At 47.9% G+C, this 17,430-nt stretch overlaps 1 protein-coding gene across 3 annotated transcripts; it reads right to left on the bottom strand.

Moving 5' to 3' along the window:
* Positions 1-1,225: 1,225 nt before the first annotated feature.
* On the bottom strand, positions 1,226-12,905 carry LOC138806619 (CCHC-type zinc finger nucleic acid binding protein). 3 transcript variants are annotated; one of them, XM_069992051.1, is made up of 5 exons: positions 12,703-12,905; positions 4,760-4,898; positions 4,569-4,661; positions 3,979-4,177; positions 1,226-2,233 (listed from the first exon to the last, which is right to left on the bottom strand). In XM_069992051.1, the coding sequence occupies exons 2-5, from the start codon at positions 4,881-4,883 to the stop codon at positions 2,116-2,118; spliced, it is 534 nt and encodes a 177-aa protein (XP_069848152.1). In that variant the 5' UTR covers positions 4,884-4,898; positions 12,703-12,905; the 3' UTR covers positions 1,226-2,115. The 3 variants fall into 3 exon arrangements, with proteins under 3 accessions (XP_069848152.1, XP_069848154.1, XP_069848153.1); XM_069992053.1 differs by having other exon boundaries at positions 4,781-4,898; XM_069992052.1 differs by having other exon boundaries at positions 3,979-4,182; positions 4,571-4,661; positions 4,781-4,898; positions 12,703-12,848.
* Between the last annotated feature and the right edge of the window lie 4,525 nt (positions 12,906-17,430).

Here is a 17,430-nt window from a genome sequence, read left to right as displayed (position 1 = left end):
CCCCCCCGCGTGGTCTCCGGACGGTGACCCCCGGCCCCCCCCCGCGTGGTCTCCGGACGGTGACCCCCGGCCCCCCCCCGCGTGGTCTCCGGACGGTGACCCCCGGCCCCCCCCCGCGTGGTCTCCGGACGGTGACCCCCGGCCCCCCCCCCGCGTGGTCTGAGGTGACCCCCGGCCCCCCCCGCGTGGTCTCCGGACGGTGACCCCCGGCCCCCCCCCCGCGTGGTCTCCGGACGGTGACCCCCGGCCCCCCCCACGTGGTCTGACGGTGACCCCCGGCCCCCCGCGTGGTCTGACGGTGACCCCCGGCCCCCCCCCCGCGTGGTCTCCGGACGGTGACCCCCGGCCCCCCCCACGTGGTCTGACGGTGACCCCCGGCCCCCCCCCCGCGTGGTCTGACGGTGACCCCCGGCCCCCCCCCGCGTGGTCTGACGGTGACCCCCGCCCCCCCCCCCGCGTGGTCTCCGGACGGTGACCCCCGGCCCCCCCCACGTGGTCTGACGGTGACCCCCGGCCCCCCGCGTGGTCTGACGGTGAACCCCGCCTCCCCCCCCCCCCCCCCGCGTGGTCTCTGGCAGCTTCTCCTCCCGTTTTCGGGGGCCCTTTGGAAGCTGTAGCATCCACACTCTGAACCAGTTCTTTGGGTGATGCTGGCATGTGACCAGAGTCCCAGTCTGCACTGCCTAATCCTCAGACCTGCGGCTGTACCTTCCAGGAAACGAACGCAAGTAGGTTTGTCTTGAGACAAAAAAATTTAGAACGACCTCAGCCTCACAATGGTAATATGAGCTCATAGTGATTCATAAAGGACTTCCTGAGTTCAAGTCCAGGTACCTGAAGAAAAACCAACCAGCAAAACAACGTACAAACAACACAACAAATTATAAAACCTAATAACCCCACCCTGAGGTGGGCTGGGCACAGCATCACAAGTAAAACAGCCAGGTACCTGTGGCTCGTGCCTATAATCCTAGCTACTCAGGAGAGTGAGATCTAAGCGGCACAGTACAAAGCCCCAAGAGGAGCTGTGGCTTTAAGTCACAGAACACTAGTCTTGAGCAAAAAATAAAGTTCAGGGACAGCACTGTGTCCCTAAGTTCAAGCCCAAAGACTGGCAGCCAAACAATTCCCTATCCAAACCTGTGTTCCTCGTAGCTTCCAGTCCCTCCAAATTCCTCTTTAATGTGGCACTCATTCATGAAAATGTGAAACAAACAAAGAGAACTTTTAGTCAAACTCCCCTTCCTCCTCCAGCTTTATTGGAATAGTTTAAAATTACATTTTCTATTTTCTAGGACTCAGTTGCTTTTTTTCCATCTGACTTTTAAAAACTGATTACAGCAAATGAAACACAGTTGTCTAAGTGATATAGTATACAAAAATAACATCTTGATTTCTGTGAAAATGCATTTCTCTGCAATTCCTGAATAAATCCAAATTTTGCTAACTCTGAGAAACGATGTTCACTCTGGGTTTTTAGATTTAGTCTTTGAAAATGTGTGTTCTTAACCTTTGCCATCACCATCTGTATATCCAGCATCAGCGCTGTGAAAAGCTGTACTGGCTTAGGCTTTTATTCCAATTTCTCTCCTGCAGCCTTTAACTCGTTTGCCTTCTCATTTTGTTTACTCCCACTCAACTGTATGTTCTATGAGGGCCTGATACAGATGTTACTTGATGTTATTTAATAGCTACTGAGGTCAGACAATCCAAGGCCATCATTATGCTAAAATTAAAGTTATTTATGGAAGTTCATAGAAACTTCCAGAATTGGTTTCACCTCTTACATGGGAATACTTAAGAAACCCAGAATGGGCTTACTGGTCTGACACAATTCTTCCCATTCATCAATCCCTATTCACCAGTGGCACGGAAAGGGGGTTCTTTAACAAAGCATTATACATAACACCTCTACCAAACTAAACATAAACTTTTTTTTGTAGTTAAATGCAGAAAGTCGAGTTTTTTTTCCACCCCTTTCCTCCTTTTACACGGCAAGTAAAGCTCACTGGCCTGGGAGTAGCCTCTACCTGCCAACCTTGGGCCAGTGAAGAGGATTCAGAGAAAATAATACAACCATCAATCAGAAAAAGGAGGGGCGACAAAGGAAAATAATTAGGCTGTAGCCTCAATAGTGCATTCCCGTGCAAGATGCCCTGACTCGCCACAGCGGTAACAGTTGACTTCGCTTGTCTTGCTGCAATTGATGGCTACATGACCAGTTTCACCGCACCTAAAAAAAAGAAAGAATTTTCACAATGCTATTCAAGTAAGTAAAACACTGAGTCAGTACAGAGCAAAAAGCCATTAACAAATTAATACATTTCTCTTTAAGACTACAATTACTGCCGGGCACTGGTGGCTCACGCCTGTAATCCTAGCTACTCAGGAGGCTGAGATCTGAGGATCACAGTTCAAAGCCAGCCCGGGCAGGAAAGACTGTGAGACTCCTATCTCCAATAACCACCAGAAAACCGGAACTGGCACTGTAGCTCAAGTGGTAGAGCGCTCGCCTTGAGCTGAAGAGCTGAGGGACAGCGCCCAGGCCGAGTTCAAGCCCCACGACCGACAAAAAAAAAAAAAAAAAAAAAGACTACAATTACTTTTTTTTTTTTTTTTGTTCAGTCACGGCTTGAACTCTGGATCTGGGCGCTGTCCCTCAGCTCTTCAGCTCAAGGATAGCGCTCTACCACTTGAGCCACAGTGCCACTTCCAGCTTTTTCTGCTCATGTGGTGCAGAGAAACTGAACCCAGGGACTCATGCATGGAGGCAAGCACCCTACCACTGAGCCACCTTCTCACACCAAGAGTACAAGTACTTTTTGAAACAGGGTCTCACTATGTAGCCCATACTGACTTTAAGCTCAGTCTGCCTATCTTAGTCCAGAATGTTAGGCTTAAAGACATATGCCATCATACCCAACTAAGACTATGAATTGTTCTACTAATAAACAAGACTGGGTTGAGGCTCATGAGATAAAAAACGATTAGGTTCAAGGTCAGCACGGTAAAGTTATGAAAGCACCAGTGGCTTACATTTGTAAATCCTAACTACTCAAGAGGCAGAGATCTAAGGATTGTGATTCAACGTCAGCACAGGAAACTCCATGGGATTCTATCTCCAATTAACCAACAAAATGCTGGAAGTGGAGCTGTGGCTCCAGTGGTTAAGCACTAAAAGTTCAAACACAGCACCCAAGCCCTGAGGTCAATTTCAAAGACCAGCACAGAGACACTGTTAGGTGTGGTGACAGTCAAAAGCCTATGAATACAGCTTGTGGAAGGCTCTGGATGAGGAGGCTGGCCCAGGCCAAAAACCAGAGATTCTACCTGACTGCCTGCCTAGCAGAAGCAAAGCCCTCAGTTCAAGCCCCAATATCAATCAAAACAAGAGGAGGAGGAATGAGTTTAACAGGCACAGTGGCACATGCATGTAATCCCAGCACTGTGGCACTAGGATTCTAAGTTCAGGGCCATCCTGGGTTACATAGCCAGACCTTGTTTTACCACATACACACAGAAGGGAATGGTCCCCTACTAGGTAAGGTGGCTCTCTGCCTATAATCTTGGCTATTCTGGAGGCTGACAATAGGGTGAATGCCGTTTCTAAACAGCCCTGAAAAAAGAGACTATCCAAAAAGTAACCAGTGCTTTGGGAACTGGTGGCTCAAGTCTGTAATCCTAACTGGTCAAGAAAATAAAGTCTGAGGATAAAAGCTTGAAGCCAGCCTGACCAAAATAAATCCTTGAGACTCTTACCTCCAAATACAGCAAAATGGAAGTATGGCTCAAGTGGCAGAGCACCAGCCTTGTGCAAAAAAGTAAAAAGACACAAGGTTCTGAGTTCAACTGGAAGCAATAGCACAAAAACAAAATTTTAAGAAGTGTAATAAGGGGATATGCCTACCAAGGAGGCCCTGAGTTCACAGACACACACCATCTCTGCAATTGCAGTTGCTTCCAGAAACTGACACTTACCTGTAGCACTTCACTTTGGTGCAGTCTTTCTGAATGTGTCCAAATTCCCCACAAGAATAGCACTTCTGCTCATCCGCGTGGTCACAGTCACGAGCCAGATGGCCGGGTTTGCCACAGTTGTAGCAACACTGCTCTCGCTCCCTCTTGGGCTCCTTGCAGTCCTTGGCAATGTGGCCACCTCTACCGCAGTTATAGCAGGCTTCAACAATAAGGAAAAGAAGCAGACCAAGACTATAAAACCTTTAACAAAGTGGTATCATGTTCAAACTGTATGATGTGAAGCCTGCAAGGTAGAAATCCTTTCCAGGGTTACATGCAGTGGTACATGGTGTGTTCTGGGCCTAGGCGCTGTCCCTAAGCTCTTCAGCTCAAGGCTAGCGCTCTACCACTTGAGCCACAGCGCCACTTCTGGTTTTCTGGTAGTTTACTGAAGACAAGAGTCTCATGGACTTTCCTGTCCCTGCTGGCTTTTAAACCGTGATCCTCAGATCTGGGCCTCCTGAATAGCTGGGATAACAAGCATGAGCCAGTGGCACCTAGTGACATTTTCACTTCTAATTGTACAGGAGTAAGAAGTATTAAATATTTACCATCCTCCTGAAGATCACAATCCTTGGCAAGGTGACCAGACTCACCACAGCGATAACAGATGTCTGGAAGAGACGAGGAAACAAACTGGAAACCTAGTATGAGCAGAAACAAAAGAATTTGGCTAATTAGATCAGTCATGATACTAATGAATACTGCAGTATTTCAGAAATTTTTATATCGATAAAAATACCTCTATCCGAGGTAAAACCACCTCTGCCACGGCTTCTCATTCCACGACCCCGTCCTCCACCAGTAGGGCACTCCCTGGCCCAGTGGCCAGATCGTCCACACTTGAAGCACTCATTGCTGCTCATGGCTGCAGTTAAGAGCTTTGGAATATTAAAAATGACATTAAACTACTTAAAAATTTTCTTAGAAAAACAACATCTCTATCCAGACACTATACATTTTATACACTATATTAAATTTTTTGAAAAATCAAAATATGTCACATTTTATGATCTTCAAACTCATTAAGCTGAAACAAAAATAAGCAAATGTTACATTGCTGAGGTGATGGGATCTACAAAGTTGGAGTCAATAAAAATTTGGTAATAGACACTGATCAAGATGCCCTGCACATATCAATTGGCAAGCCGAATTGAAACTTTTTTTTTTTTGATGGGTCATGGGGCTTGAACTCTCGCCTCAGCTCTTCAGCTCAAAGTGAGCACTCTACCGCTTGAGCCACAGCACCACTTCCAGTTTTCTGGTAGTTAATTCCTTTCTTGTTGGGGCTGGCTTTGAACAGTGATCCTCAGATCTCTGCCTCCTGAGCAGCTAGGACAACAGGCATGAACCAGAGGCACCTGGCTGAAGCTTCTTTTAGAACTACTTAAAAGGAATTCATCGTAGCGCCTCATCCCAGGTCTAGCATAACTGACATACTGACATGGTTATAAGCCTCATTTTGTCCAACCAGATACTGATCACAAAATCTGAATAAACCAAACTAAGGAAGCTACAAATGAATTCTGTGTGTAATGTCAATAAAGAAAAATTATCTCATCTGAAGCATCTGCTTGCAAAATAAGGTAGTTTTTTGTTTGGTTTTTTGGGTCCGGTCTTAGGGCCTGAACTCTGGCCTGGGCACTGTCCCTCAGCTCTTCAGCTCAAGGCTAGCGCTCTAGCACTTGAGCCACAGTGCCACTTCCAGCCACTTCCAGCTTTTTTTTTTTCCTGCTTATGTGGTGCTGAGGAATCGAACCCAAGGCAAGCACTCTACCACTGAGCCACCTTCCCAGCCCCAGTAAGGTAGTTTTTAAACTATGTTAAAAGACATGTAACTGTAGTGCTTGCCTAGCATGCATGAAACCCTGGGCTTGATTCCTCAAGTATCACAAACAGAAAAGGCCTGGGTTGGCACTATGGCTCAATTGGTAAAAGTGCTATCCTTGAGCAAAAGAAGCTTAGGGACAGTGCCCACACCCTGAGTTAAAGCCCCAGGACCGGCAAAAAAAAAAAAAGACACGTAACCTATTTCGGCCACACACCAATAGCTTCAAGGACTGGGGTTCAAATCCGACCCAAAAGACTCTTACCAATTAACTAGCCCTAAGTAGAGGCATGACTCAACAGCACTGGTACAGAAAGGGTAGGGGGATATGAACACATTAGAAAGTATACCCAAGTATTAATAGTCCATAGTACTAGAGAACACTTGTATTTTTCTCTTCATCTTTCCAACGTTTCCAATCTTTTAAAGTAAAGCTATTTGAAATTTATTTCAAACTAGACTCCTTGTCATCTCTTAAAAATAAAACAACCACTAGGCTGGGTGCCGGTCACTCAGGAGGCCGAAATGTGAAGATTGCAGTTTAAACCGAGGCCCAGCAAGGAAGTCTCTGAGACTCTTATCTCCAAGAGGTAGAGCACTAGCCTTGAGCTGAAGAGCTCAGGGACAGCGCACAGGCCCAGAATTCAAACCCTAGAAGAAAATAAAAGAAACCCACTAATGCAAATATTTTATACTTCTGTAACAACCTAAAGATAATGTAAGGCTATTTTAAAAATAGAATAGAATGGAATGAGAAGTTTGTATACCCCATTTCCATATTTAAATATTTTCTGTGGCTCAAGGGGTAGAGTGCTAGCCTTGAGCAAAAGCTTAAGGACAGTGCCCAGGCCGGGAGTTCAAGCCCAAGGATTGGCAAAAAAAAATCAGTTTTTAAAGATAAAAATAAGGGCTGGGAAGGTGGCTCAGTGGTAGAGCGCTTGCCTTGCATTCCTGAGGCCCTGGGTTCGATTCCTCAGCACCACATAAGCAAAAAAGAAAAAAAAAGCCAGAAGTGGCACTGTGGCTCAAGTGGTAGAGTGCTAGCCTTGAGCTGAAGAGCTGAGGGACAGCGCCCAGGCCCGGAGTTCAGGCCCCACGACCGGACCCAAAAAACAAAACAAAAATAAAGATAAAAATAAATATCACAAAGACATTATTAAAGCTTTTAAAGTCTTTCAGTAGGATTAAATGTTTTTCCAAACTACCTTCTTTTTTTGGCCAAGCCAATCACAAACAGTGAATAAACTGTCATTTTTTTGTTTTGTTTTTGTTGGTCGTGGAGCCTGAACTCTCAGCTCTTCAACCTTTTCTGATCATGTGGTGCTGAGGAATCGAACCCAGGGCCTCATGCATGCAAGGCAAGCACTCTACCACTGAGCCACCTTTCCAGCCTAAACTATGATTTAAAACAAAACAAAACAAAACAAAACATGGGCAAACTAACAATTCCCACTTCATTTTAGAGGCATGTTATTTCTCCTAGAAGGTAGGACCTTACATACAACTTCAATTGAAAGTTCTTTAGAACTAAGAATTAGGGCACCATGCTTGACTGTGACTGACCCTGGCTGGATTTTCCTCAACTGTCTGTCATGTCCTTTTCCAAATAAGGGACAACTCTATAAAAGATTGTGAACACATACCGAGCCTAGAACTCCCCCTTTCTATTTACTAAGACTGAAGACACTATTACCTGACTGACTACATGCATCATTATTAATCTAAATCCTAACAATATACACTTAGTCATCATACAACTCAGTATTTCAATTGCTTTTGGAGAGGACTTACGTGTCATCTGTGGAATGATGCAACGGTCAAATAGTAACAATACTACTATACCTTAAAAGAATCAATGTGTTTTCAATTATGTACTAAGAGTACAACCACTGAAATTCAGCTTTCTGATAGTTAACCTTCTGTGTAAAAGGATTTCCAGGATCCAAGGCTTCAACTCTGGGAGATATTAAGGCCCAGCATAGGAAAGATAATCCTAATAAAAAAAGAAAAACACCAGATGCTGGTGGCTCACACCTGTATGTAATCATAGCTACTCAGGAGGCTAGGATCTGAGAACATCAGTTCAAAGCCAGCCCAGCCAGGGAAGTCTGTTCAGATTCTTATCTCCAATAAACTACTCAGAAAAAGCCAGAAGTAGCACTGTGACTCCAGTGGTACAACACTAGCCTTTAGCAAAATAGCTCAGAGACACAGCTGAGGCAGGCCTCAGCAATTACCAAAAAAAGAGAGGGACAAGTATAGAGGTGTGAGTGATAGCAAGGTTTGGAAGGGGGAGAAAACACCCAAGAGAGAAGTAACTTCCACTTTTTTGCTTGTTTTAATTATTGGAGACAGTATATCCTGTAGCACATGTTGGCCTTGGTGCCTCAACTCCACAGTGTTGAGATTGCAGGAATTATACTACATACGTGGCTTTAACTTGCACCTTGTAATGTTCTTTTCTGAGATTTTAATCACTAATAAACTTCTAAATAAAACCCAGTAAAGGCAAAAAAAATCCAATAACGTTTTGAGTATTTCAAATTATCTAATATAATCTCTGCCAAGAGGGTAAGAAATTTCCATCAGAAATCACTAAAAGTTAGCACTCAGGCCAGGATCCTCAATTTATTACCTACGCTCTATTAATCCAAAACTTAACCATCTAGTGTAGATATGTATCTACTTAACTACTTTTCTCATTTTTCCCCAACACAGCTGAATATTCATATTTGGCATACTGTATATCCTTTATTTACCCCAAGCTCAGGATTATCCCTGCTTCATTGTAGTTAGTCCAGTGTTTATAGACTACTATGGTGATTTTTTCCTGACTGTTCTATGTTGCTCCAGGAAGTTTGGTATCCTAACATACTACTGAAAAATGTTGCTGTTCTAGTAAATTGCAAATACAATAAGAGAAAGCAAGACAAATTCTGCATTTCCTGTGTTTCGACCAAACTATGGAAAAACATTAATATCTGATAGCAACTCTATTCTTACCCACAGCCACATTTACTGCCTGACTTGGTTAATTACATCCATGTCTTGACCTGAAGGGTCTTAATCTACTATAAGCCATGAATTAAAATGTCACCCTCTCAAATTTACTTAGTGTACCTTCACACAGCTTTTCTAAATCTGAAGACATTACTATCCTTAACTCTCTTTACAAAGGGTACCATAAACACTGGCATCTTCATTTTCCAGGTTAATAGCTTCGTTTATAATGATGGAATCACCTCTAGATGATCATTACTGCACTTTCATATTCCTAACCAAATTCTTTTACTTACAACCTGTATTTTGGTGCCACAAGCTCTCTTTTTTTTGGGGGGTCCGGTTCTGGGGCCTGAACTCTGGGCCTGGGCGCTGCCCTGCAGCTCTTCATCTCAAGGCTAGCACTCTACCACTTGAGCCACAGTACCACTTCCAGCTTTTTCTTTTTGCTATGTGGTGCTGAGGAATCGAACCCAGGGCCTCAGGCATGCAAGGCAAGCGCTCTACCACTGAGCCACCTTCCCAGCCCCCAAGCTCTCATTTTATTATCCCAAGTTTTCTACAATGCGGGAATCCTGTATAGCTTTTTTTCTTTTTTGGTAGGTCGTGGAGCTTGAACTCTGAGCCTGTACACTGTCCCTCAGCTCTTCAGCTCAAGAATAGTGCTCTACCACTTGAGCCACAACGCCACTTTCGACTTTGTTTGCTTATGTGGTGCTGAGAAATTGAACCCAGGGCCTCTTCATTCATGCAAGGCAAGCACTCTACACTGAGCCACCTTCCCAGCCCTGTCTAGCTCCTTAGACTCTCTCAATGGCTTTCTCTCTTATTGCAGCAACCTTTGACATGGACACAATATGAGTTAAGACAGATGCCTCTTTCGGGTTCATCACATAGCAGGTCAGATGCCTTGGTGTTAAGTCTTCTGGCTCTCCACTTCCAGGAGGCTTAGGACAGGAAAGGAGCCAACAATTTTTTGCTATTTTTTAAGCTATCACTCCTGTAGGAAAAGAAAAAAAGCAAAAATCTTCCTGTTGTCAGTATGAGCCAATAGACCAATGACTCCAATTAGTAAAACATTGAGTGGTTTCATTGCTTCTAAGGGATCAGTCTGTCCCCTTCCCATATACCTGCTACACATTAGGTTTTAAAATGGTAAAATAAAGCTAATCATAAATCAATTACAAGGTTCACTTGTGACACCTTATAAAACAAATCACATTGCCAGTTTCAGATGTTCAATTGCCAGGGATAATAAATGCTCCTTGGTCTTCCACTGATGGGTTGAAAGCCTTTTACAGATTACACCTGTTTGGAACAACCTTTTTGGATATCAATAATCAGACAGTCCTGAGTGAGGTTGATAGGGTATAAGCATAATGGCTTCACTGAAGGACACAGCTCCCCATAATCTACTGTCATCCTGTAGATGGATGGGTGTGTATGTGTACACACAGGTCTTAAACTCAAGGTCTCTGCACTATCCTTTTTTTTTTTTTTTTGGGGGGGGGGGTCCGGTCGTGGGGCCTGAACTCTGGGCCTGGGCACTGTCCCTCAGCTCTTCAGCTCAAGGCTAGTGCTCTACCATTTGAGCCACAGTGCCACTTCCGGCTTTTTTTTCCTGCTTCTGTGGTGCTGAGGAATCGAACCCAGGGCCTCAGGCATGCAAGGCAACCACTCTGCCACCGAGCCACCTTCCCAGCCCCCCCCCCCCCCTTTTTTTTGGTCATGAGGCTTGAACTCTGGGCCTGGACAGTCTCTGAGCTCCTCAGCATAAAGAGCTCTACCACTTGAGCCACAGCGCCACTTCCGGTTTTCTGTTAGTTCACTGGAGATAAGTCTCACAGACTTCCTTCCCAGGCTGGCTCTGAAGCGTGATCCTCAGATCTCAGCCTCCTGGGTAGCTAGGATCACAGGCGTGAGCCACAGGGCACTGGGCTCATCTCTGAGCTTTTTTTGTTCAAGGCTAGAGCTTACCAGTGAAGACACAGCTTCACTTTTCAGCTTTTTGGAGGTTAATTGGAGATAAAGTTTCAGGACTTTCCTGCTCAGCTGGTTTTGAACCACCATCAGTTCTCAGTCTCCTAAGTAGCTAGAACTACAGGCCAGCACCTGGCTGTAGATATTTTAAACTCACATTTGAAGATCTACTTTTGGACTTGGGGTTGCCCAAGCTTTAGCTGACATTAATGTGTATAAAAAAAAAAAAAAAAAAAAAGAAAAATCCAAAAGGGAACTTAGAAGTTAAAATGGTCTCCAAGAACTGTAAATAATTGAAGAAAAAAAAATTACAGTTTTAATTCAGCCCTTGGGATATAGATATCCCATTTATACTCTACTTCACCAAAAGCTCCTTTTACACAACATTCAAGCTTGTGTTTAGGATTGTAGCAGTTGTTTGGTAAGCCTTAACAGGGTTAATGACCACAACATTTAAAAAAGTTGCATAGGTAGAAAGAAAAAAAGATTTAACAACTACATCTCTGGAACTTTTTAAAAGTCTCACTCTCAAGTTATATTTTGAGTAAACAAAACTGGTAATCCAAAAACAACTCACTGATTTAAATACCAAATAGATACTTTCTTCTCCAAAATAGGATTGAACAGGAAAAGAGGGGGGTCATAGTTTCAAGTTTAATTTGAGGTCAAAATGGAGGTGTGGTCCTTTAAAGGATGTCAGTTTTCAAGAGTACTGGCTCATCTTGCCTGTTTTGTGGGTGCGTGCTGATGATACATGATCTGAAGGCACAGATGATTCCAGAACGTTTCCTTTATCGAAGACCCCCAAGACCAGATGAAGTCACTTCCTTTGCAAGTACCTATGGCTGTGGCCGTGTGCTGCACATGTGGCCCAAGTAGAAGACTTTCGATACCCAGACCGCGCGCGGGTGGTCCCGCCGTCCCGAACGGTTTCCCCGCTCCGGGAGCTCTGGATGGGCCCAGCTACGCTTCGCGCTTCCTCCGGCGTTTCCCAGAAATGCCGCCGGCTGGTGCTGCTCGAGGCCTCCCGGCGAGTGCGCGGCGCCCCCGGCGCCGGCCGGCCCGAGGCCCGGCGGCGGCCCTGGCTCCGCGCTCCAGAGCCGGTCGCGGCCCGAGCTCGCGGGAGGGGCCTCCGCCAGGGAGGCTCCCGGCGCCCGGACTTCCGGCGGCTTCCCGCGGACCCTCGCCCGAGGCCCCAGCGGCCTTGGCACTCGGCCCGGCCGCCGGCGCGCGAGCGCCCAGCGCGGCCTCCGTCCGCGACCGGCTCCCCACCGCCGGCCGGGCCGGGCCCGCCGCTCCCCGCCCGGCCGCCCTCCACAGGCTCCCGCCAAGCCGCCCTCAGCGCCCCGGCCCGCGACCCGGACCCTGCGGGACCTTCATCCGAGAGCCGCGGCCCCCGCGCCGGGCCTGCGGCCTGGCGGGGCCTGGGCGCCGGGACGGGCCCCGGAGCGCGGCGGGGCGGCCCTCAAGCTCGGCCCGGGGCGGCCGGGCGGCCCTCAAGCTCGGCCCGGGGCGGCCGGGCGGCCCTCAAGCTCGGCCCGGGGCGGCGGGGCGGCCCTCAAGCTCGGCCCGGGGCGGCCGGGCGGCCCTCAAGCTCGGCCCGGGGCGGCGGGGCGGCCGGGCGGCCCTCAAGCTCGGCCCGGGGCGGCGGGGCGGCCCTCAAGCTCGGCCCGGGGCGGCGGGGCGGCCCTCAAGCTCGGCCCGGGGCGGCGGGGCGGCCCTCAAGCTCGGCCCGGGGCGGCCCGCCTGACGCAGCAGGGCGCAGGCCGAGGCGCGGCCGCCATCGCGCCGCGCCGCGCCGCTCCGACCGCCCTGTTCGGCCTCGGCGCGCCCCGCCCGGCGGACTCCTCAGCACGGCCCTCACCCGGGGCCCTCACCTTCGGCGTCGGAGCGGCCGCGGCGGCGGAGACTCGGACGCAGGCCCGGGAACAGCGACTCGAAAGGCAGTGGCTGTTTATTTTCAGGGTCCTTGCCTGCGCCACACGCGGGTCTGCACACGGCCCCACACACGCCGCTGCGCACGGCTCTCCTCCGCCTCGCCCACGCGGCCAATCAGCGCGCAGAGCTCGGCCGGCCAATCGGAGCCAGCCGCGGAGAGCACCGCCTGGCGAGACCGCGGCGTGAGGCGCCGGGGGGCGGGGCGGTTCCTCCTGCGCGCGCCGCCGCGGCCTCTCCCGTGGTGCCACGCGCGCAGCCTTTCCCGCCCAGAGCCGAGGCGCGGCCGCCCCCCCTCCCGCCGCCGCCGCCGCCGCCGCCCGTAGCTCCCCTCCCTCCCCTTCTCCTCCCCCCCTCTCCCGCCCTTCTCCCTCCCCCTTCTCCCCTTCCCCTTCTCCCCCTTCTCACCTCCTCTTTCTCCCCCTCCCCTTCTCCTTCGCCCTTCTCCTCCCCTCATCCCAGGCCAGATGGATGTGGGGGGATGGGGAGGTGGACGGGAGGGGATGATGGAGGTGGACGGGAGAGCACGGAGGTAGACTGGAGTTGATGGGAGGGGAGGGGGAGGGGGAGGGGGCCTGGTATGGTGGATAGGAGGGGTGGGGCCAGGGATGGTTTCTTTGTGGGCCTGTGACCCCAGGGGTTCGGGGCTAACAGCCATTCCCTCTGGCAGATTGGCTTGGGCTTTGGATGCAGCCTTTCCTCCCCCAGACACAGCATAGGTTCGTGTATTGGAGCTGTGGGGATTCTGGGACCCCGTGTTCCACTTGAGTTCTGGGTTTGGAACTAAAACATCTCATTTTGGAGTGTGTGCCTGAACTCTGGGCCTGGGCGTTGTCCCTCAGCTCTTCAGCTCAAGGCGAGCACTCTACCACTTGAGCCACAGCGCCACTCCCGGTTTTCTGAGTGGTTCATTGGGGATAAGAGTCTCAGGGACTTTTCTGCCCAGGCTGACATTGAACCGCCAGCCTCAGATCTCAGCCTCCTGAGTATCTAGGATGACAGGTGTGAGCCACCAGTGCTCAAGTGGAATGGCTTTTTTATTAGAAGCAAAAAAGAAAAAAAAAGGTGGAAGATTTTCAAGTCTCTAGCACTCCAAAAGGTACTGAAGTAACTACAGTCTCATGCAAAGAGTGCCTTTCTTGTCACTATCAGCTCCATACTGTGGCTAGGTTGTTCCAGTAAGGGACTTTTCCTTCATTCCACTGAGGACTTCAAAGTACTGAAAGGATAAGCATTAAAAAAAGGGGGGGGGCTGGGAAGGTGGCTCAGTGGTAGAGCACTTGCCTTGCATGCATGAGGCCCTGGGTTCGATTCCTCAGCACCACATAAGCAAAAAGAAAAAAGCCAGAAGTGGTGCTGTGGCTCAAGTGGTAGAGCGCTAGCCTTGAGCTAAAGAGCTGAGGGACAGTGCCCAGGCCCAGAGTTCAGGCCCCATGACCGGACCCAAAAAAAAAAACAAAAACAAAAACAGGTGCCTGTGGCTCACACCTTTAATCCTAACTACTCAGGAGGCTGAGATCTGAGGATTTTGGTTTAAAGCCAGCCCAGACCAGAAAGTCCATAAGACACTTGAGCTGAAGAGCTGAGGGACAGTGCCCAGAACCAGAGTTCAGGCCCCATGATCCGACCCAAAAAAAAAAAAAAAAGTTAGGAGCATGGAAGTGGCGCTGTGGCTCAAGCGGTAGAGCTCTCACCTTGAGCTGAAGAGCCCAGGAATAGCAACGCCCACGCCCAGAGTTCAAGCCCCATGACCGACAAAAACAAAACATCAGGAGCAATGTCCAGGCCCTGAGTTCAAGCCCCTGTACCAACACATACACAAAACAAAAAATTACATAAGTGGGACCACACAGTATGTAGCCTTTTTAAAATATATTCTGTTGGGGCTGGGAAGATGGTTCAGAGATAGAGTGCTTGCCTTGCATGCATGAGGCCCTGGGTTCAATTCCTCAGCACCCCATAAGCAGAAAAAGCCAGAAGTGGCACTGTGGCTCAAGTGGTAGAGCGCTAGCCTTGAGCTGAAGAGCTGAGGGACAGCGCCTGGGCCCAGAGATAGGTCCCACGACTAACAAAAAAAATTAAATAAAAATATTGGGTTATACAGTTATATAGAGGGGTACAGTTACATGCATCAGGTAAAGGGTACATTTCTCTTTGGACAGTGTCGCCCCTCCCTCAGTGTGGAGCCTTTAGAGGTTATTCTACTTCCTAAGGCACACTTCTCTGGGGTTCCACACATGTCATTTGCATACACCAATAATCTGGTTTTTTGTTTTTTGTCAATCATGGGGCTTGAACTCTGTGTCTGGGCACTATCCCTCACCTCTTCAGCTCAAAGTGAGCGCTATACCACTTGCACCACAGCAACACTTCTGGTTTTCTGAATGGTTTATTGGAGATGAGTCTCATGGACTTTCCTGCTCAGGCTGGCTTTGAACCATGGTCCTCAGATCTCAGCCTCTTGAGTAGCTAGGATGACAGGTGTGAGCCACCGGTGCCTAACTATAATCTATTTCTTTTATTGTTAATATTACATAGTGTATACATTCTTTACTGCTCATGAAGGACCTTGGTGTTATTTCTGATTTTTTACTATTACAAATAAGTTATAAATATTCATGAGCAAGTCTCTGTGTAAATGTAAGTTTCCACTTGGCATTTCATTTCTTTCATTTAGTATGTCCCAGATCACAAATAGAATTGAGCATCTTTCATTAACTAGGTTCAGACTTTCCACTTTGAGAAAAGCTTACAGTTCTCCCCCCCCCAGGTTGTCTTTTTCTTACTAGTTTGTTAGTAGTTTTTAAAAAATTTATTGAGATTAGGTGATTACATAAATTTCACATATTTCACAGTATTGTGGAATAGTGATAAAGTCACGAACACATTTTAACCTTCACAAGGCAAATTGTCATTATCATGGTTTTTAGTGGTTTTGTTTGTGATGCTAGGGATAGAACCAAGGCTTTTACTCATGCTAGACAAGTGTTTTTGTGTTCTGAATTGTTCATCTTTTGTCAGTTATAAGGTGAGATTATATGTGTTGATATTTTAATGGTCATTGTTTTTCAAAGTATTGAAAAGTTTAGAGCAAAGTACCAGTGCCTCATACCCAAAATCTTAGCTACTTATTAGGCTCTGGTCCAGATGATAGAGGCTTGAAGCTAGCCCCAGCAAAAAAGTTTGAAAAATCTCTTGTTTTTGATCACTACTACTACCAAAAATGAAAAGACAGCCGGGCGCTGGTGGCTCACGCCTGTAATCCTAGCTACTCAGAAGGCTGAGATCTGAGGATCGCGGTTCAAAGCCAGCCCGGGCAGGAGAGACCGTGAGACTCCTATCTCCAATAAAACCACCAGAAAACCAGAAGTGGCGCTGTAGCTCAAGTGGTAGAGCGCTTGCCTTGAGCTGAAGAGCTGAGGGACAGCGCCCAGGCCCAGAGTTCAAGCCCCATGACCGACAAAAAAAAAAAAAAAAAGAAAAAGAAAAGACAAGCCAGGCGCTAGTAATTCATACCTGTCATTCTAGCTACTCAGGAGGCTCATCTGAGGATCATAGTTCTAAGCCAGACTGAGCAGAAAAGTCTGTGAGGCTCTTATCTCCAGTAAACCACCAGAAAACCAGAAGTGGGGCTGTGGCTCAAGTGGTAGAGCGCTAGCCTTGAGCAAAAGAGCTCTGGAGCAGCGCCCAGGCCCTGAGATCAAACTGACAACCAACAAAAAAAGCAATACAAAAAGTGGTGGTTGAAGGCATAGCACAGTTGGTAGAGCACTAAATACTGAGCGAAAGCAGCAGTACCATGTTCAACACAGTCTCAGACCTAAAAAGGAGACTAACGTTTAAAATCAATGCAAATTTCGTGAAACATGTTTATTTCAGGGGGGTTATTCATTGTGATTTTTAGACAATGATGTACCCCACACGTCATAGACTTCATTTCCTTTGCATCATTAAGTATCAGCTGCATGTTTTCTGCAAATTGGTGTGTTCAGTGCCAGGAAGAGTCTATAAAAACTTGTAGCTTTTTGAAGGCAGATGCCATCTTCCTTTAAGTTTGTTTGGTAGCAAATGCTTTCCCTCATGTTTTAAAGCATCAGTTGTGTTTACTGCATTGCTAAACCAGTCATGTTTTCCAGTCTTTCAACCAGCTCTGGGAAAATGCTGACATCACCAGTCTTCTTCCCCAGCCCTGAAGCCAGAGTTTATAATACTGACTCATCCTTCAGCCAACCACAGAAAATGCTGATTATTCCAGTACAGTCCATGCTTACAAAGTGACTTTGAAAGAGGAAATCGCCAGTGTGATTTCAGGTAACAGGCAGAGTTTTCTCAAAGCCAGTGTGATCTCAGGTAACAGGCAGGGTTTTCTTTCCTTTCTCATCTATTCAGCTGCTGCTGCTTTCCCCCTTGGCAGAAGAAGCCACAGTTCTGCAAGCCTGGCCATGCAGTTGTGGCCTGTGCAGGCTGGTGGGGAAGTTCTGTCCTGAGCAGTGACAGCGACTCATCCTCCTGGTCTACACTGAGGGAGCCAGGCTGGGACTTGGGGTTCATCTGTAACAAACTAGATAGCTGGGCTAGCCAACTCAGACATTGGCTCTCATCTCAACAAATTACCCTGTAAAATGTCTCCTGGGCCAATTTCCTTCCCTGCTTTATTTGTTTGTTTAGTA

The sequence above is a fragment of the Dipodomys merriami genome, unplaced genomic scaffold (assembly GCF_024711535.1).
Source record: "Dipodomys merriami isolate MVZ:Mamm:240054 unplaced genomic scaffold, mDipMer1.0.p SCAF_401, whole genome shotgun sequence".
Lineage (NCBI taxonomy): Eukaryota > Metazoa > Chordata > Mammalia > Rodentia > Heteromyidae > Dipodomys > Dipodomys merriami.
The sequence above is the reverse complement of the archived record's forward strand: the minus strand, read 5'-3'. Positions and strand labels throughout refer to the sequence as shown.